The sequence below is a fragment of the Dama dama genome, chromosome 19, assembly GCF_033118175.1.
Source record: "Dama dama isolate Ldn47 chromosome 19, ASM3311817v1, whole genome shotgun sequence".
Taxonomy (NCBI): domain Eukaryota; kingdom Metazoa; phylum Chordata; class Mammalia; order Artiodactyla; family Cervidae; genus Dama; species Dama dama.
Genome location: NC_083699.1, coordinates 64,293,182 through 64,315,388, shown reverse-complemented (window position 1 = coordinate 64,315,388; position 22,207 = coordinate 64,293,182). Strand labels below are relative to the sequence as shown.

Here is a 22,207-nt window from a genome sequence, read left to right as displayed (position 1 = left end):
CTGACATATTGAATGCAGCACTTTCACAGTATCATTTTTAGAATTTGAAATAGCTCAACTGGAATTCCATCACCTCCACTAGCTTTGTTTGTATAGTGATGCTTTCTAAGGCCCACTCGATTTGTCACTCCAGGATGTCTGGCTCTAGGTGAGTGATCACACCATCATGGTTATCTGGGTCATGAAGATCTTTTTTGAATAATTCTTCTGTGTATTCTTGCCACCTCTTTTTATCTTCTGCTTCTGTTAGGTCTATACCGTTTCTGTCCTTTATTGTACCCATCTTTGCATGAAATGTTCCCTAGGTATCTCTAATTTTCTTGAAGAGATCTCGTCTTTCTGTTTCTATTGTTTTCCTCTATTTCTTGGCATTGATCACTGAGGAAGACTTTCTTAACTATCCTTGCTATTCTTTGGAACTGTGCATTCAGATGGGTATATCTTTCCTTTTCTCCTTTGCCTTTAGCTTCTCTTCTTTTCTCAGCTATTTGTAAGGCCTCCTCTGACAACCACTTTGCATATTTGTGTTTCTTTTTCTTGGGGATGGTTTTGATCACTGCCTCCTGTACAATGTTAAAAACCTTCGTCCATAGTTCTTCAGGCACTCTATCTATAAGATCTGATCCCTTGAATTTGTTTGTCACTTCTACTGCATAATCGTTAAGGGATTTTATCTAGGTCTTACATGAATGGTCTAGTGGTTTTCCCTACTTTCTTTAATTTAACTCTGAGTTTTGCAATAGGGAGTTCATGATCTGAGCCACAGTCAGCTCCCGGTCTTGACTTTACTGAGTGCATAGAGCTTCTCCATATTAAGCTGCAAAGAATATAATCAATCTGATTTTTGTATTGACCACCTGGTGATGTCCATGTGTAAAGCTGTCTCTTGTGTTTTTGGAAGAGGGTGTTTACCATGACCAGTGCATTCTCTTGGCAAAACTAGTTAGTCTTTTTGCCCTGCTTCGTTTTGTACTCCCAGGCCAAACTTCCCTGTTACTCCAGGTATCTTTTGACTTCCTACTCTTGCATTCTAGTCTCCACTGATGAAAAGGACATCTTTTTTGGGGTGTTAGTTCTAGAAGGTCTTGTAGGTCTTCATAGAACCGTTCAATTTCAGCTTCTTTGGTATTAGTAGCTGGGGCATAGACTTGGATTACTGTGATGTTGAATGGCTTGCCTTGGAAATAAACAGAGATCATTCTGTTGTTTTTGAGACTGCATCCAAGTACCGCATTTCGGACTCTTTTGTTGACTAGGAAGGCTAATCCATTTCTTCTAAGGGATTCCTGCCCACAGTAGTAGATGTAATGGTCATGTGAGTTAAATTCACCCATTCTGGTCCATTGTAGTTCACTGATTCCTAAAATGTCAATGTTCACTCTTGCCATCTCCTGTTTGACCACTTCCAATTTGCCTTGATTCATGGAGCTAACATTCCAGGTTCCTACGCAATATTGTTGTTTACAGCATCAGACTTTACGTCCATCACCAGACACGTCCACAACTGGGTGTTGTTTTCACTTTGGCTCAGCCCCTTCATTCTTTCTGGACTTATTTCCCCACTCTTCTCCAGTAGCATATTGGGCACCCACCGACCTGGTGAATTCATCTTTCAGTGTCGTTATCTTTTTGCCTTTTCATACAAGTCACAAGATGGCAGAGTCCCTCCTTAGACATTTTTAAGAGCTCCTCGTTATTTTCACTCTAGGAAAAATGAAACAATGCAGATTCTTTGGCCAGGGTGGCAGTCTGTCCCTCACGTGGTCAGCCTGCTCTCACTGTGCATGCAGAAAGCCTGGGCTGCCACTCTCCACGTGAAGCTCCCCCCAGTGTTTCCCCGGCGGGCCCCCACCTGTGCTGTCAGCTTTGGCTCCAGTGTCCCAGTTTAGTCTGCTCTTCCCTGCTTTCTTACTTATCTGCCTCCCAAACTGTGAGATCTCTAAAAGGAGGATCAGCTTTCTGTCACTGGACCAGATTCAGCGACATAAAGAAGGTGAAGCTCTTGCCTGCACCATTTGGGAGAAAGAACTACACAGAAAAAAAGCCTGGAATTCTCCCTAGAGTCCTGACTAGGCAGGGCAGCAGAAAACACAGGAGAGCGGAGGGGAGGGGCTTGTGTAAGGACAGAGGAAGCTCATGGGAAGGGGTTCCATCTGGCTGCCCAGGATCATTTCAAGTCTTAAAATGAAACACAGCCCTTTGGACTTTCTACAGTGCCTGCCCTAGTGTATTTAGGTCTAAAGGTCAGAAGACTACATTAATATTTAGAGCTCAACTCATTGCTAATTTGTATATAAAAGAGAAAGGGAAACCTCCATATTGTCATCATTTACTATAAAAATAGTATATCCAAAACTCTTTTTTCTGATTTTGTAACATCCAGTATACTCTCTTCAAATAACAGGATGCTGTAACTTAAAAAGATTTCCCCTAACAGAATACTTGATTAGGTTGGTGCAAAAGTATTTGCAATTTTGCATTATTGAACTTTGCCATTTGATATGTATTTAAATAAATATGGTTATGGTATACATTATTTTAATGTGTCTTTCTCACTTTATGTTTTTATGCTAATGACTTATTATTTGCTGGGTGTTTACATTTATTTTATTTTAGACTAAGGAAATGATAGGAGTAAGGACTTCACAGGTGGTGCTAGTGGTAAAGAATCCATCTGCCAGTGCAAGAAACACAAGATACCCGGGTTCAATCCCTGGGTCGGGAAGACCCATCCCCTGGAGATAATGGCAACCTGCTCCAGTATTCTTGTCTAGAAACTTCTACGGACAGAGGAGCCTGGCAGACTACAGTCCATAGGGCCACAAGGAGTCAGACACAATTGAGCACACACACATGGAGATGATGTTGAGACAAAAAGCAAATCTGATCGATTTTCTTATTCAAGTTCAAAATGAGTCATAAAGCAGTGAAGACAACTCGCAACATCAGCAGTGCCTTTGGCCCAGGAACTGTGAACGAACATACAGCGCAGTGGTGGTTCACGAAGTTTTGCAAAGGAGACGAGAGCCTTGATGCTGAGGGCATACTGGCAGGCCATCAGAAGTTGACAATGACCAGCCTGTCTCTCTTGCGTCTCCAGCACTGGCAGGCAGGTTCTTCACCCCTACTGGCACCTGGGAAGTCCAGGTGCCTCATTAGTGGTCCACAAACCAAAAAACCCATCACTTTGAGGGGTTGTCTTCTCTTTTGCTATGAAACAATGAACCATTTCTGAGAGAAAAAGTGTGTTTTATATGACAACCAGCAATGACCAGCTCAGTGGATGGGCCGAGAAGAAGCTCCAAGCACTTTCCAAAGCCAAACTTGCACCAAAAAAAGGTCATGGTCACTGTTTGGTGGTCTGCTTCCAGTCTGATCCACTACAGCTCTCTGAATCCTGGCTCAACCATTATATCTGAGAAGTATGCTCAGCAAATCAATGAAATGCACCAAAAATTGCAACGCCTGCAGCCAGTATTGGTCAACAGAAAGGGCCCAATTTTTCTCCATGACCATGCCCAACCACATGCCACAACAGAGCTTCAAAAGTGGAACAAATTGGACTATGAAATTCTGCCTCACCCACCATATTCACCTGACCTCTCACCAATGGACTACCACTTCAGCAACCATCTCAACAATTCTTTGCAAGGAAAATGCTTCCACGACCAGCAGAAGGCAGAAAATGCTTTCCAAGAATTTGTTGAATCCCAAGGTATGCATTTTTATGCTATAGAAATAAACAAACATTTCTTGTTGGCAAAGGTGTTGATTGTAATGATTCCTATTTTGATGAATAAAGTTGTGTTTGACCCTAATTATAATGATTTAAAATTCCCAGTTAGAAACCGCAATTACAGTTGCACCAACCTAATATAATAAAATCTCTTAAATTTAAAAAACTTGAAAGCAATCTCTCTGGTTATTTAAATGCTAAACAGCATAGCATATCTAATAGGAAAATTAAAACAAGAGAGTTAATGTAAAACACTTACCTTCAGGATTTCTTACCATAAAGAATGCTACCTACATTTAACATAAAGCTGTGATTGTCTCATTGCATTTGATGAGACAAACACAACTACCAATAAAACTAGAGAACTTTTCTAACCACTTATTAGTGGCATGCAAAGTGTGTTTTACAGATCAGTGCCAGGCCACAAAGTGAGTAATACGGTGAGATAATGATTTCACACCACTATGTAAACCAACACATTGCTTCCTTCATCACGAAAGGCTTATAAAAGGTACATCACTGAACGAGGCAGCATGCAAAGTGATATAACTGAATTTTCCATGGAATTAGAAGACCTGAAAGAGGGATATATTAATTTCTCAACTTTCTTCTTTAAAAGATGACAGAATAATGAAATAGAAGACAAAGGGTAGGATGAAAAAGGGATTCACTAGATATGCTTTTCAGGAACACATGATGCACTGATACACACAAGTAACTGATACAAATTCTCAGAGGTCACATATATGTGTTCTCTGAGTGCATCTTTGTGTAGTCTTAGCCATTTTCATACGATTCAGTGAAAGCAACGTGGATAAGTAAAAGTAAAAACTGGCAGCCCTCACAGTTTATCATGCAGTGTCTCAGATACTCTGAATCAGTTATAAAACACAAAATGACCACTGTGTAAAATGATCATGAGGCCTATAATTAAATGTATTCAAATACTCTGCTCAAAATCTGACGTTCACATAAGTCTATATCTTCACCAAATCACCTGCTGAAAATACATTGTTCATCACATGTGCTGTATTACAGCACGCTTCCCCTCTAATGATCCTCACAGAACAGAGCGTGGTGATATATTGCTGGAGGAAGACTTTATCACTTAGGCTAGGACTTGACAAACTTTCTCTGCAAAAACAGTAAATGTTTGAGGCTTTCCAAGCCACATAGTCCGGGCTGCCATCACCTACCTCTGCCTTTGTAATGAGAAAGGAGCTGAAGACAGAAAGTAAACAAACAGGCATGGCTGTATCCCAACAAAACTTTCTTTATGGATATGGAAATTCGAGTTCCTTGTAATTCACATTTCACAAAATATTGTTTCTCTTTTGATTATTTTTTCAACCATTTAATAATGTAAAAGCCATTTTTAACTCACAAGCTGTACAAAAACAGATGGCAGGCCAAACTGGCCTGCAGGCACTAGTTCATCCTGATCTTGACCAAAGGCATAAAAAGCATTAGTCATCCATTTCATTGGCTAAGAGATAAAGTGAAAGAACTGAGTAATACATGGTTTCTAACCAGAACACATTCAATTATACTAATATAAAAAAAATTAGTCATATAGAAAATAATATACCCAAAACTCTTAACACAACAGACCTTGTCAGAATAATTTGCAATTTTCCCAATATTGTGCAATAAAAATGAAAAGGCCAGAATGATCCCTAAGTTAGCATATATGTTTGTTTAAAATGACAGTTAATTTGGCAATTCCACTCCCAGAGACATGCCAAGAGAAATGAAAACATATGTTCACAAAAAGTTTGTACACAAATGTTCAGATCAACATTATTTTTAATAGTTAAAAAGTGAAGAGAACCCAAATGTCTACCAACTGACGTATGGAAAAATAAAATGTGACATATATGTATGTAAGGAAACATTACTCGGCCATGAAAAGGGACGAAGTACTGATACATGCTATGTCCTGAGTAGGGAAAACACTACGCGAAGTCAAAACAGACAGTCACAAAGGTCACATATTGTATGATTTCATTTACATGCAAGGTCCAGAATAGCAAGTTCAAAGAAACAGAGGATAGATTAGTGATGCCAGATGTTCTCGGGAGGGGGAAATGAGGAGTGACTGCTAGTGGGGGCAGGATTTCCTTCTAGGGTACTAAAATGTTTTGAAATTAGAAAGTGGAGATGCAGGCACCAATCCTGTGACTCTATTAAAAACCTCTAAATTGTACACTTCAAAAAGGTGAATACCATGGTATGTCATTTCACAAAAATTACAGTTAAAGAATAAAGGTGAGAGAGAGTAGGGATAAATATTATTGACGCTAAACATACAAATTCAATTTAGTGATGCATTAGTAAAACAACCTACTTGATACAGTTTACCTATATACTTCAGGGCCTGTCTACTCACCAGGACAGCACAGATCAAGTAGATAAATACACTTCTCATTCAAAATTTATAGCAATTTTTAAGAAATTATATTGCATGCATAATATACACACATATAAAAGAAAGTTTCTATTTTATTTACATGAAAATTTTTATATTACCTTTGTAAATGTGTCAATAATTAGAGGCATGATTTAGAACCCCAGTTCAAACTTATTTCACAGGCATTTTTATATTTTTGTTTTTATAGCAGTAATAATGGCTTTTGTTCTCTAATTTTACACTTTTATTTACTGAAATCATTTGTTCCCTCAAATACATTGAAAATATTTGTATTATAATTACCTTTTGACCATCATGCTCAAAAGTGGAAAACCAAGGTTCAGCAGTTTCCATAAGCTGTGAGAACATGGCACTAAAAATCAGAAAAATAATATAACGCTAATGTTAAATCTTCATTAAGGTAAAAATGGCATAAAAAATAAAAATAACAGAAAAGTTTTTGTACTTACTAGGCATCATGTTCCAGATATTCAGGGTTCAGGAGAGTTTTCATTTCCTCACTTAAAACAGCAATACAAGCAATCAGAATGTGTAATTTTTTAATTGAAAAAGATGCAGAGGTTGCCTTATTCTATACTCATAAGCCAACTTTTATATAATGTGTAAATAATAAAACATTAGCCTTTTTTAAAAAAAAAAGAGCAACTCCATTAACATATGAAATGTTTCTTTCTATAAAGATTGAAAACAAATTAGCTCCCTGTCTCTACCACAGTGATATAACTATCTAATTATTCCAAACAACAAATGCTGAATGTGACAATACATTTTTTGAATGTGCCTGATCTAAAATCAATTGATTGCTCCACAATAATCTATCAGTTGTCCAAATGAAACAAGAAAATATGTAATTACTGGTCATATATCCCATATCAAAACATTGATTTATTTTCCTTCAATGGCTTCTAGTTTTAATATGTTTTAATATCAATCAGTGACCTCCTCCAAATCTATTCTAGTGCTGCTTTTATTTTATAAAGGACTGAAACTCTGAAAGAAGCATGCCCAATTCATTTAAAAGCTGTTTTTTAAAAAGCTACTTTCAATCGTGTTCTTCTATGAAGTATAGTCTGCATATACATTTTTAAAAAGATAAAACGGGCATGAAAACAGGATCTCAATACTAATTGCATCCTTATCATACTTTAGAGTAACTGAGGCAATGGCAATTAAGATATGGTTATTATAGTCAGATTCAAGAAATTCTCCAATACATTCAATGTAACTAGAAAAACTCCAAGGAGCTAGAAAAGATGAACCTACGAAATAGTGAACTAAAGTTGATTTGATAAATGCCCTCGTATATGTTCAGCAAAATGGTCGGCTACTTTTGATTAATAAAGACTGTATGCACAGACAGATAAAAGGCTACACACGAATTCTCTGTCTCCTGCACAGAGAGGGGCCAGCCTGCGAGCGCTCCTGATGGTTTAAGTCCCTAGGCTCTCCACTCCCAAGACGCCTCCTGGCTGCTTCTCTTGCCCACCCAGTTAGGGTATCTTAAATTAGAAAATAAATTCTAACAATCAGCCTAAGTTAAATACAATTTCTGAAGTTATTTGCTGGAAATAATAATGTATCTAAAAACATGGGAATTCATTTGTGTTTCTTTAAATTGGGGTTCTTTGTGAAACTATTCTGTTTATGAACTGAACTGAGCTGCATCTGGGGAGGACAAAATACGTCTCAGAATAGGTTCTCTTACAGCTTAGTGTGAGAGAACAGGTCACTGCAGAATGGAATGCATGAATATTAACAACCGTTAGCACTTCGCCATTGCAACAAAAATCTCTTCTTGATCCGTTAGATATATGTCTTCCTTTAGTACAGCTCTGAGACTTGCAAAAATATTTAGAATTCCAAGTTTCCCCATAGCTGAAATAGGATTACAATTACTAAGTGGAATTAAAAATCAGCCACATGAACCACAAAACAAACGCTTACAATTTACAAACTCTTCAATGCAAAACGTGTTGAGGTTAAAAAAAAGATTACAGCGGGGTTGAAAAATAGATGGAGCTCCCATAAAAACTTGCCTTGGCTGCGCAGACTCACTGGCATGGAGAAAGGCCTGGTGGTCGCAGTGGAGGGTGAAGACGATAGGAGCCAGCAGCTCGTGCATCCCCTGAAACAGAGCCCAAGAAAGGAGGGGGCGGATGCTGAGAATTCACCAGTGGACAGAACGGGCTCAGCGAAAAGCCCTGCAGCTGACCCCCACCACCAGCATCTCCATATTATACAAAGAAGCAAAACCGTAAAAAACTACAAAATGAGATTTAGTTTTAGAATTTGACTCCAATTCAACCACAGAACATATTCTTCTTTAAAACATGGAGAGCAGCTCTCTTTTAAATAACACAACAAACAATAAATTGGCATGGTAGACAACCTTGCACCTGTCAGTTGCTTCAGAATCTGTACTCATAAATATGAATTTCATTTATGCAAATTATAATCATGAGCTACAGTGTAAAGATCTGTAGTAAGAAGGGCAACTAAGAACTGAAGACCTAAGGAAATTACATCCAATGTTTTCATTATATAATGGCTCAAAATTAGGATGTCTGTAGGTTTAGGAAGAGCTGAAGTCAGCTAGCTGGAAATGTTGGATAATAAAAGAAATAATCTTTAGCAGGTATGAGGAAAAACAAAGTTTTCAAAGTAAAAATTTTAAAGATGTTTAAGCCAAGATGGCCATAATTTTTTTTTTTTCCTATTTCAACTATAAGGTTACTTTTCAACTTATTTAGTGATTTCACCAATATAATTTTCTTTGTCCTTATATTCTGTTCATCTATGGATTACATAAATAGACATAGAAACAAAAAGGTATTAATTACTAAGTTGCCTTTCAAAGGTTATTATAAAAATCCATTATTTATCCATTATTGTGAAAAAATTAGATATTCCAGATCGAGATTTTTTTTTCCCCCTACTTAGGCATAAAAAGCATATTTTAGCAAGTTAAAAATAGATTATACTCTTTTCTGCCTTTTAAAGTGAGTCAATTACTATTTTCCTTTTATCTATGATGATCTCTTGCAAAAAGACAACACAAAAGCCCACCTTCTCAGGAAACAACAATAAAGTCTCCTCTCTTTGCTAATGGGATTAAAGAAAGCCTCCTGTGAGGGACAGCCACAGGGTCCTCTGCACCAGTCCAGCAGGTCCATGCTACTAAGTAACCCAGCAGGAAACTCGGTCAGAGTTCACTGACAAGTCATCACCAGCCTTGAATCAGAAGGGCTTAATGACATTCTTACAAATAATTTAGGATCCACTGACAATTTACTTGTGATTTAGGACAAATTACCACACATCACTTCAATCCTTTTAGGTAAACATCACCTACTACACAAATCTTGAAAAGACTGCTCCTTAGAAGAACTTGGTAGAGACCCAGAATGAAGAGTTGCTAAAGTGGTTTAAAAACATTATCACGGGCTTATTACTCTGGAATAATCTCAAATTATCCCAAAAACCAAGTGACATACTTTTAATCATGAAAGTAAAAGCTGCGTATTGTAGAGAACTACAGAAAAGCAAAAGCAAGCAAACAAAAACACCAAAAAAGAAAGTGGGGAAGGCCAAAAAAGAAAGAAAAACTGTGATAGATATCCTTGAGGTAATCTTTTTGCTTATTTCTGGTGGTTTCCTTAGGATAAACTCCCTAGAAGTAAACTTTCTGGGTAAATGAGTTAAGATATTTGATATATACAGTTAACCTGCCCTTTAGAAACAATCCCCTCACTTTAAGGCATAAAACTCCCCAACCATCTCATATACTCTCTTTATTTGTAGTGTTTTAAAAAAATCCCATCAAATTTTACAAATACTTGTTTTAACTTTCATAAATGCTAGTGAGATTGAACACAAACGTTTTAGTGGCCATTTTTATTTAATGAATTGCCCATTTTCTCTTAATGAAGAGTTTCTTTTTCCCTAATGATTTGTAATATTTCTTCAGCAATTCAGGAAATTAACCCTTAGTCATTTTTGTTACAAATACTTTCCCATGTTTACTTGCCTTTTAATTTTGAAGATATCTCATGTCAAAGTGAAATTATATACTTTAAAAATGGTCAAATCAATAAATCATCTTTTATAATTTCCTTTGCTTTCATGCCAAAGAAACCTTCATCATATTGAGATTACGTTAAATTACAAGTTCTTTTTTTACAGTTAATTCTTTACCCATCTGGAATTTCTTTTTGCCCTGAAGAATAAATATGTATTTTCCTCTCCCTAAGAGTTAAATTAATTTATTGAGTAATCCTCATCTACTGAATAATCCATCTTTTCCCAAAAGTTCTGAAATGTCATCTTTATCACAAACTGAATCTTTGGCTTTCATTTTTTCTGGGTTTGTTTTTACTGGTATTCTACTAATTTATACATTCTTAACAAGAACTTTACTACTGTCACGATTTGAGCTGTAAAATACTCCACTTCCCCATATTTTCGTTTCTTCAAAACTATTTTGCCTATTCTAATAACTTTTATCATCCAAATGAAAACTTAATTTAGTTACAGAAAATGCTATACAAAAACTATTTTTTACTGTGATTGTATTAACTTGAATAAAATAGATATTTCTAAGAATACCAGATTTTCCAGTCCAAAAATCTGTAAAACTGCCTAGTTTCTATTAGGTTGATTACCAGGATTTAGTCGTGGGCGGCGGGGTGGGTGATCTCCGGACTGACGTTTCCCTTCAATATGTTGTCTGAAACTATTCATGGATGGTTTAGTAAGAAACGGCTCTTGCCTAAACACATCATCCCACTTTCTTTGAATGTTCTCTCCCCTCTACTTTTTGTGACCTCTCTCCAGAGTCTCCATCTGCCCATACAGCATTTACCTTCATTTATTCCCAACACTGTCCGTTAACTACCTACGATGTATTGAGAACACTAACATGAACAGAGTGAGCACCTCCCAACCATCATGGAGCCTGTGATTGAGACAGCAAGACACACGATGAAATGAGTATGGAAGTGCTGCATGGTTATCGACTCGGCAAGTGGTACACATCTGCACATACACCGAGGAAAACCCAGCTCCTACCACATGCTCAGCACGCACAAGGTGCTCACTGCGTAGTGACTGGGTGAATGAAAGCTTCCACTAGAGCGGTACATCTTCATTTATCAACACATTGGTAAAAGCTACAATATGATGAAAGATGGAAAAGAACTGTACTGAATTATACTTCAGCATTTCCCATCAATAAAACAATGCTTTTTGTACAATGGAAAATTGTAAAATACAGAATCCCCTGAATACCACTAAGACAGCCTTTTACACATTCAGGGTTCACATCCAACTAAACTAGGTACATTTTTCTAAAACAGACTTGGAAAAAATTGTTGATCTTACTCTCAATTCTAGACTAGTAAAATCTGATTATTAATTACAATTGACAACCAAATAGACATCTTTAAATGAAAAGAAATCTGGAAAGAATGATAATAAATTCAATGTGCTGTAAATCTGATAAAACATAACAAAACAGAAATGTATAAATATATCATGGGTATAGTCTTGGTTTCCAAAATCTGTGTTTTGTTTCCATCCCCACCTCAGTGTTTCTGCTTACAGCCTTGTTCACTGCTGGATCCTCAGTAGTCACTGCACTCCAAACTCATGTCAGTTGAAAATAAAGGTAACAAAGTTTTTCTCATCAACAGCCTGTAGGCTCACAAAATTGAACCTGTTCTTTTATCTGCCTGTGTTCATTTAGCTCACCAAGCAGTCTTTATTAAAGCTGAGGCATCAGGCAGTCAAAGTTCATTAATACCATTTATATAATCTCTGCAGTTTCAATTAACTCAGCAAGACATTCTACTACATGATAACAGTCTCATTAATTCAATAAAATCCCATAACTATTAACAATATGGTCGATGTTAAACGGGGTGTCACCTAGTACAAAATAATAGCTTTAACAGCTTGTGATGAAACTCAAGGTTTTTTCTTAAATTTTATCTGGCTAAATATCTAATCCTCTTAGAGTAAGGGACTATTTCTACATCTATAGAATCTATAGAATCTCTAACATGTACAGGGAGTAATTTTAAGTCTTAGAAGGTGATGCTCAGCAGTAAACTAATAACAGTTTCTTACTCAGTGACTGATAGACTTTGTCTAAATCATCAAATGTGTCTGATCTGCCCCACTCCTCTTTAGCCCTCCTCACAAACGCAGTGCGCTCTATGCCTTACAAATGATTGACTACGCAATTATAATGTGTTTTTTTTTCTTGTCCGTGAATCTAGTTGTTTCTTTCTCTAAAGAAAAAGGGGAAATAAATGTATAACTTGGCATAATTATATTCTAACCTCATTGGCTATCATCAAATTTTTCATCATGAGACACTCCCAGATATTTCAAAGAGGAGACAGAAGACTGAGGAGACAGGCTTGATGACAAAAGCCAATAAAATCAGACGAGAGAACAGAACAACGGAAATGAACCTGGGTCACTGGTGAAGAGCCTGCACCTGACGACTTCTTGCAAGTGTGTTCATAACATTCTTAGATTTTAAGTCATTCTGACTAGAATTTTCTTTTCTACAAGAGTGCTGCCCTCATCAACAAAGCTTTAAGATCAGAAGAGGCAAGAATATGGACTATCTAAGAAGTGTTAGAGCTGAGACACAAATGAAGGAACCAGAGTGTAGATCCAGTGCTCGCAACCAGTAAGCTATGTTCTTTCTTGCCATTAAAATTACTATAAAGCTTTTGGTAACTAAATTTAAAATAACTGTGTACAGTTTTAAAAAACTATATCTCTCACTTAGCCTATCACTGGAATGATAACACATTTATATATTAAGAAAAAGTAGTATCTTTACATAGCATCTTCCCACCTAAAAACATATTGTCACTTTTCTATTTATTCAACTCTACCTTTATATACTTCTATAACATTTATAGTTTTCTTTACATAGCTTTTATTCTTATAGTATTAAATTTATTCCTAGACATTTTATAGTTTTGGTTGCCATTATGAACAGGATATATTTTTTCCATTTCCCATTCTAAAAGCTCATTATCACCATGTAATTAGTTAATATAAAATATATATTAGTAATATCAAAACTAAGATAAAATTAGTTCTTTGCATATTTCCATGTATAGAATAACAAATATATTATTTAGGACAGCTGCAATATGACTTGGTTTATTATCTTTAAATAAATCAAGTTTATCTTAAATTATAAATAAACTACTCTCACCATGCAGGTGTTTTCTGTTATACTGAACTTGGGTGGTCATCAGTTGACATAACAACTTTGGATTGTTAGAGAATTTATTAATAGTTTGAATCCTCACTTAACATGCATTTTGAGATACATTAAAGTATCTAACTTTGTATATTTTTATTGTAATCCCATTATCTTAAGTAGAAGCCTGGATACTTCTTTATATATTAAATAATTTACATTTCAAAATGAATACACATAATCCAATAACCTTCTTTAATTACGAGATGAATTAAACATCAAGATCCCAAGAATATCATATAAATTCCAGAAAGTTTAAAGGAACTTTCTCAAGTTATATTATCAGCAGATTTCAAAGAGTAAAAGGACACTTGATCACTTCCTACATGGCATGTCATGTATTTATAAATGCTGTACTTACAAACAATATTTATATATACAACTCTGAAAAGTTTTATTACTAGATTGCCTTCAAAGATGCTGTTTATAAACAAACTCCCAAAAGTTGAAAGAAAAGATTGAATGCCTTATAGAAGACAATTTGGCAGAATGTCTTATAATAAGGAAGCAGCATATGTGCGCCAGGGAGCTTACTTTTCTCACCGTGCAGCTGACAAGCAGCTCTTTGATTGCTTTACTATTATGATACAACTTTGGATACAATAAAGGCTACATTATTGCTCTATCATTTGTCAAGCTGTATAGAAAATTCTGAGTCAATGGATGCCACCTGTACGATATTTTCATTACCTGTTTATAAAGCAACTGCTCGTTTTCTCTAGCATAACAGAAAAGAACATCTGTAAGAATTTTTCTCACACTTTCTTGTTGGAAAAACTGCATTTCAGGAAACCTGAAAAAAGAAAACAGAGAATTGAAATTGAGTAGCACAATTCCAAAAATTACCCTCAAACTCTCATCTCTGAGAGGTGCCAAGGGCTGCTTTTGGTTTTAGCACAAGTCTGTATTTGCCATGCAACTTATGCCAGAGGTGGGACTGATGTGTTAAAGAAAAAAAGGATGAGAAAGGGGAGATTACTGTATCACAGAGGGAAGGGATACCTTCAACATCTAAACATTTCAAACGTCTTCATATGCTTAAGATCATCACATGATGAATAAAGTTTTTCAGCAAAATGACTTACAGCCTGTTGGTGTGGGGGATTGCTTTGTTTAATTCCATTTGGTATAATGTGATTTTGTAAATACCAACTCTGTTAAAAAATCATTCTTTTTTTGATGCAAATATCAGAATTTAAATTATTATACATGACCACACCATTAGCTTTATTTGATTAAAACACTACTTTAAATGGAATGAGTTAGTCAGTACTGCTTAAATGATCTCTGGATCAAAAATTCTACCAGGTGCTCTGAGGTAATCAGAAATAAAAAGGGCAGAGCATTCACCTGAATGGAGCTTAAATAGCTGTTTATAATTAAAGATGGCAACAACCCAAAGAACAAATACAGAGGAATGCAATACACAATGAATCTATCTGTCAGCCCTGTGGATACATGGCTTTCAAATCTGCAGATTCAACCAACCATGTATCAAAGATGTTAAGGAAAAACAAATTTTTAGAAAGTTCCAAAAAGCAAAACTTGAATGTGCCTGCCAGCAACTATTTACCCAGCATTTACAATGTATTAGGTATTATAAGAAATCCAGAGATGATTTATGTGCAGATAGGCATAGATTATATTTGTGAATATTACTGCATTTTATACAACCGAGTTAAACAATCCATGGATTTTGGTATCTGTAGGAGCCCCGGACTCCATCCCTCATGAATACCAAGAGATGACCCTATAAGGGAAGAATGAATGTCATCCAAAAATAATCAGTCAGGACATAATAAAAGTAATACACAGGTATCCCTTGCATTCCTACACACTGACAGTGAAACATCAGAGAAGTTAAAGAAACAATCCCATTTACCACTGCAATGAAAAGAATACAATACCTAGGGATAAACCACCTTAAGAGACAAAAGACCTGTATGCAAAAAACTGTAAGACACTGATGAAAGAAATCAAAGTTGACACAAATAGATGGAGAGAGACACCACGTTCTTGGATTGGAAGAATGAGTATTGTGAAAATGACTATACTACCCAAAGCAATCTACAGAGTCAATGCAATCCCTATCAAACTACCAGTGGTATTTTTCACAGAACTAGAACAAAAAGATGGTTGGATGGCATCACCAACTCAATGGACATGTGTTTGGGTAAATTCCGGGAGTTGGTGATGGACAGGGAGGCCTGGTGTGCTGCAGTCCATGGGGCCGCAAAGAGTCGGACATGACTGAGTCACTGAACTGAACTGAGAACAAAAAAATTTACAATTTGGATGAAAACACAAAAGATGATGAATAGCCAAAGAAATCTTTTTTTTTTCCCAAAGAAATCTTGACAAAGAAAAACGGAGCTGGGGGAGTCCACCTTCCTGACTTCAGACTACTACAAAGCTACAGTCATCAGGACAGGATGGCACTGGCACAAAAACAGAAATACAGACCAATGGAACAAGACAGGAAGCCCAGAGATAAACTTACACACCTCTGGGCACCTTATATTTGACGAAGGAGGCAAGAATATACAATGAAGAGAAGACAGCCTCTTCAATAAGTGGTGCTGGGAATACTGGACAGCTATGGGTAAAAGAATGGAACTAGAAGGCTTCCTAACACCATATAGAAATAAGCAATCAGATGGGTTCAATCACAAAAGGTCTGAGGAGAATTTTTAGGAGAGGAGGAACACAGCTCATCTGTGGGAAAGCTGACCCCATCAGAAGGAAAGCCCCGAGCCTGGAAGGCGAAGGGCGTGTCCCCGCTTCCGAGCACAGCCTGGGGCGCGCAACACGGTGGGCATGTGCTTCCGGGAGGAGCTGCGGCTGGGGGCGGGACGAGGGGCGGAGCACAGGCGCGAGGCACACTGAGGCGCTCCCAAGGCCGCAGGACGGCTGGCGGAGAGCAACAGATGACTCCATTTCTGACGCCAAAAGGAAAGGAGGGAGTACTGGAGGAACTCTAATTTGGAAAAAGACTGCGAGAGGAGAGTTCAGAGGAAGGAGATAAGAGGGTATTACACTGAGGTGAAATGGAGAATCACAGGCTGAGAAGAGCCTGTGTTCAGCTTTCTGCTTCATGGCTGCCGGCTGCGGGACTGGAGCAGACGGCTGCCTAACAGCCTCATCTCTGAAACAAGGATGATCACACTGCTCTTGGGACCAGGTGAGACACCGCGACAGCAGCAGGAGCAGGCCTGGAGGCGGGCGTCCAGCTCAGAGGCCACCGCTGGCCTGACGATGGGACACCGCGACAGCAGCAGGAGCAGGCCAGGCGGCGGGCGTCCACCTCAGAGGCCACCGCTGGCCTGACGATGGGACACCGCGACAGCAGCAGGAGCAGGCCTGGCGGCGGGCGTCCAGCTCAGAGGCCACCGCCGGCCTGAGGATGGGCACTTTACATGCTGCACACGTGAACGAGGCGGCTGGGGAACCGGAAAATAAGAGCACGCGGGAGGCTGGAGACGGAGAGCACAGAGGCACGGGGCACATCGCGGAGACAGCAAAGTGTTCCTCCTGAGTCTCCAGAGCAGCAACCGTGGCTATTTCATTCACATTCTGACGGTCTACTGCTTCCTATCAGTGCTGACCTCAGCTGTTTTCTGCATCCTTCTGATCCTCTCCCCTGGGAGAGTTACATCTTTCTTTCCAGTTCAGGCTGGGACCCTGTGTGGACTATGCTAGTGGTTTGTGAGGCATCTGTTTCCTGATTCTAATTTTTATAATAAACTACAGCCTGTTTCTTCTTCATCTGTTAATTTGACTTTGGCCTGAAATTCCCTTGGGTATAAAGTTTGTTCCCAGACATAGGAGTCTGACCTCTTCTCCTGCAGCAAGGAAGCCTCTCTTCTGGGGCTTGGAATAAACAGTCCATGGGCTATCTCATATCCATGCATAAATCTCAGTGTGCTGGCACTCTAGATAGCTCAGACTCAGGCTGGAGTTCCTAAAGAGGAGGAATTATCTCAAAGTAGAGTCAGAGCAAGAATAATAACTATATCTTAGAAGACAAAGAAGTTCCACAAAGTGTCAAAAGAACTGAAGTAGGCGATACATACAAAAGCTTGTTAAATGACTTATTTAGGACAAAAGAAAGCTGCTAAAGCCTTTAGAAAGTCAAATACCCCAAATTAGAGTAATCAGGATGAAAGACAGGTGACTAGTTAATAAAATGCTGAGAAGAAATTTCCTGGGAAAACAGTCACTAAAGTAAAAATAGAGTAATCCTTCTGAGGTGAAATGGTTTCCTCTCCTTGCTCATCAGATGACTTAGAGCCAGCCCTGTCTTGAAGCAGGCTTCCTATCTCAGGACTGGACAGGTCACATGGCCGAGTGATTCTGTATGGCTGCTTCTTTAACAACACTTTGGAAATTGTCTATGCACACTGGACCACCAAATTCCCAATGGCTGCTGCAAGCTGCATGGATTATGGGAGAACGTGCTAAAAACTACAATATTCACTTTGTAACAAATATCCATGAACTATAAGAGTTTAATACCTAACTACTAAAAATGTAAATTATACTGCATGTCAACTTACAGTTTCATTTAAATGCATACTAACCACTTACAAGATTAAAAACTAGAGATCTCTAAGAATCAAACTGCAGGTAGATAATTTAAACTACCCACCTTTTGCAAATACCTAACCAACTGAAAACGTGTGTGAGGCAGACAGGGCATCTCTGTGTGACAGCACGCTATCCACGAGTCTAGTCTACAGTGCTGGAGCACCGACCTATGACGTCTCAGGATATCCTCTTTTTCAGAAAAGTACGACGTTCTCTAAATTGTGATGAAGAATCCATAGCATGAAACAAGTAAGGTGTGAAAGATTTCAGAAGAGCTCCAAAACAGAAACAAAAGTTTATGCTATTTTCAGAATGTAGAAGAACTGACATTCAGAGAAGTCAGCAGCTGAAGAATCCGTCTCAGAAGGTGACAGGTAAGGACCCAACTGGAGATAGTAACAGCTGCCCCAGTGTACATGGGTGGTGAGCAGGGCAGCAGTGCTTCCCAACTGCTTTGCTAATCAATGAGGCAGAGCTAGGCAGTGAAGTAAACTTCTGTGAGTTCAGAGTTACACAGAGAAGAACCTATGTGTCATAAGGCTGATGAATACACCTGAATAATAACATAGTTCCTACAACAAGCTTCAAGTGAGAAGGCATTCTATCTACAGGAATCAGAAATAAAAGGGAGAAAAGCAGTGAGCAGCTTCTCTAGGAATAGTGACAGGCAGCTTTGATGATAGGTTTTAAGCTTCAAAATAGCTTCCCTGACATCTGGTGTTGATTCAGGGCAGGTAATCTGAACAGCAGTCCAACCCAAATTATCACTGGGAAAGAGAAATCTGCTTTTGAAACAATAGCAAAAATCACAGATTACAGACTGAGGCTGGGATCAAAGTTGTTAAGATTTTGAAAAATCAAGAGTGACTCTGCAGTTTCATGCAAAAAGAGAAATGGTGGTAAATTCATTAAAGATGAGATAGAGAAAAAAATTTATGACTGAACTAGAGACATTTATGATTCACTCAAGCCAAACCATCAGAAAGAAGAGAAAAAGAAGAAATGAAACACAACAAATGGGAACTGAAGATGAATTCTGTTATTATTAGAAAATGAAAGTCCAAGAGAAGGAATTTCTGAATTTGGCCAAAAAAGAAATTAGAGATGGTAAATAGGTAAGGATGAACTCTGATAAGCAAAAAGAAAGGAATATCAAAGTATTTCATGATGGGATTTAGACTAATATCATCTAACGTTTTTACTTGATAGAAACAAAGGTAATAATTCTGATTCAACTTAATTGATCAACATTTAAAGTACAGGAGTTTCTCTCTCAAGATGTGTGGAGGTATTAAATAGACAAATTTTATATACTGCAAATTAACATCAAGAGATATAAACATCTGGTGTATGCACTTTGTTTTGTAATGAAATAACTCCAAATTCGTAGGCAATATAGATTTCAAGTTTAAAAAATATTTCATTATAGAGTATTCGAACATTCATAAAGAGACAACAATGGCCTGAGCCCCAGCACAGTCACCCAGCTTCATCAGTAATCAGTGCCCTCTTATGTACACTCCTCTCTCAGTGCTGCAGTTCGAAGCAAACCTGAGCCATCACTGTAATACTGCAGGGTGCATTTCTCATTCCTAAAATATAAAGACTCTATAAAAACACAACCATAGTACTGCTTTAACACTGTAACTAGTAAAAATAATCAATTGATTAAACCAAATATTCAGTCAAATGTTCAAATTTCCCTAAAAGTTTTTCAGTTTGTTTCAATCAAGTTCCAAGAAGCAGGAACTTCTGTACACTGAAATTTGTTGCTATCTCTCTTAAGACGTATTCTACAGACTTGTCCCTTCTTTCCTTCCTTGCCTTCTCTTCCCTTCCTCTCTTTCTCTCCCTCTCTCTTTTACAATGCATTTGTTAGAAGAACCAAACTCTTTACCCTGTAGAAACTTCCCAAATTCTGAATTTTACTTACTGTTCTTCCATTTTATGGAACACAATCCTCGTCCCCCCATATTCCCATAAACTGGTAAGAAGGTCTAGAGACTTCAATAGGATCAATTTCAACTCTCAACACGATCCTTCACAGAAGATACGGTCGCTTCCAGCTCACGTTCCGGAATCCTTCGATGCTCCTCCCACACAGAGGTGGGGCAGCCTAACGCCCCGGCTCTGCACATGCGCGGTCCTCAGCGACGAGCTTCTCACCAAGAGACGGTAACGCAAGCAACGCTGCAACACAGCTTCCGTCCAACTCTGGGTCTGCAGACAGCCGTGGAACCCAGACGCCAAGCTGCTAGTAAGTCAAGCAGCCCAGACAGGCCCTGGGGAGGTGTTCCAGCTCCAGCTCCGAGAGTCAGACAGATGGACATGCCTTCCGATGATTCTAGTCCTTAAACTTCAAGCTGGTCTGGCCACCACCACATGGAACAGAGACCTGCTCTGACCTCCTCAAGTCGGAGATTCATCAGCAAAACTAATTTTGCTGTTCTCCTAAGCTTTGGGGGTGGTTTATAACACAGAAGTGGACAACGGGTACAGATGGTGCCAGGTGCTTTCATCAGGAGGCAGAGATTTTTAGCTTTTCTCTCTTTCTGTGAGGACAAATGATCACTGTCTAGATTAATTCATTAGAGGTTGTAAAATGGTAAAACTGTAACTCTTATCATGTTTTCTTTCACTGTTACCTAAAATACATATATGAAGAAAAATTGACCCTTGTCAATTTTTAGTTATCCTGAAGCACAGATCACTATAATTTTGAAACAATGCCTGTGGACACCTAAGATCTGTGAATGATAAATGGCACTAATTCCGTCACAAAAGCAGTTTATGACAACTATTCTACTTGCTTTCTGGATATCTTCCCATGTGACTGCAGGGTATGGGGGTGAATCAAGAAGTGAGAGAGGCAGGACAACACAAACCCCAACTTCAGACCAAGAACCAGGAGCCCCCGGTACCTGATGGGAGTCAACCCAGAAGACCTTCAACAGGGCCTGGTTGGTCATGACACAGACAAAAAGGGAACGAGGCAAATATCCAAGGTATATCCATAATGGAGAGTTCTTCAGAGAACAAAGAGACACAAGGAGTGTTTCCTAAGCAAGAAAAGGGTTAAGACAAGAGTGAAATGACAAAGGGCTTTGTCACTGCATTACCGAACGTAATTAGGTAATTAGAAGTATTAAAACAGACAAAGCACTGGGCCCAGATGAATTACTGAAGATGCAAGTCTTCAATAAGATGCCCCGAGGGAAAAAACAAAGCCCTTGGTGAAGGTTTATCGCCAACCAGGAGGATGGAGCGGCACCAGAGGGCTTGCAGGAACAATAACTGATGCTGTGTCCACACTTCAAACCCAGAACTTCCACCACCAGCATCCATCTAAAATTTAAAATGAGCTGATGAAAACTCCCTAGAATACGATTAAACACCAAAATAACTGTAATATCTTACTCTAGTTTTTGTTTTATTAAAGGAAAACTGAAAAAAAAAATCAAGCAAAAAGCAGAGGAGCGAGGTAAACCGGGATGAAAGGAGGACAGTTGCTTTCTAGTCCTGTCCTCCCTGCTTGGGATGATGACTTCACCACCCCCCATTCAACCAAATCTGCCCTCTCCTCTTTCCAGGCAGGAAGCTGGACTCAACCTCCCAGCACCCTCTCCAGTGAGCCATGGCCACTGGGATGAGAGCGGCCATGACAGGCGACCACACAGTGCCTGCCCCTGAGAGCACCCCACCCTCGGGCACCGCCCACATTTCCGCTTCCGGCTGGACGGAGCGGAAAAGGGCTCCTGGGAAACCTGGGCAGCTGCATACAGATTGTGCTGGTCTTAAAAATACACCTGCCAATTCTTCAACACACTGCCTGCCTTTCCTTCTTGGGTTGTTTACTTTAGGGGAAGACTCCTCTAGAGAAAGGACACTTAAGCAGCACCACGGAGAGACCCACATGGGTCCTCCAGCCCTCAGCAGCCTCCACACCACCCCAGCTCCAGCTGACACCTGACTGCAAGCTCAGAGGTCCCAGAGCCAGGACCTCAGCTGCTCCCAAAACCCTGAGGTCCAGCAACTATGAAATCCATGAGTGCTGTTCCAAGGCGTTACATCTTGGTAGATGTACCATGTAGCAAGAGATAATGAACACAGGTTTTAATACCTGAAACCAGGCTGTTTCATTTTTTTAAAAAAAATATGCGGTAGA

General features: G+C 38.7%; 1 protein-coding gene across 1 annotated transcript in view; it reads right to left on the bottom strand.

The window, feature by feature from the left end:
• Positions 1–22,207, bottom strand: part of TBC1D5 (TBC1 domain family member 5) — a 567,048-nt gene that overhangs the window by 229,739 nt on the left and 315,102 nt on the right. The window contains exons 10-13 of the mRNA XM_061167253.1: positions 14,146–14,248; positions 8,204–8,292; positions 6,617–6,667; positions 6,450–6,519 (exon numbers count right to left, since the gene is read on the bottom strand). Coding sequence (XP_061023236.1) covers positions 6,450–6,519; positions 6,617–6,667; positions 8,204–8,292; positions 14,146–14,248 — 313 coding nt within the window. The remainder of the gene's footprint in view (positions 1–6,449; positions 6,520–6,616; positions 6,668–8,203; positions 8,293–14,145; positions 14,249–22,207) is intronic.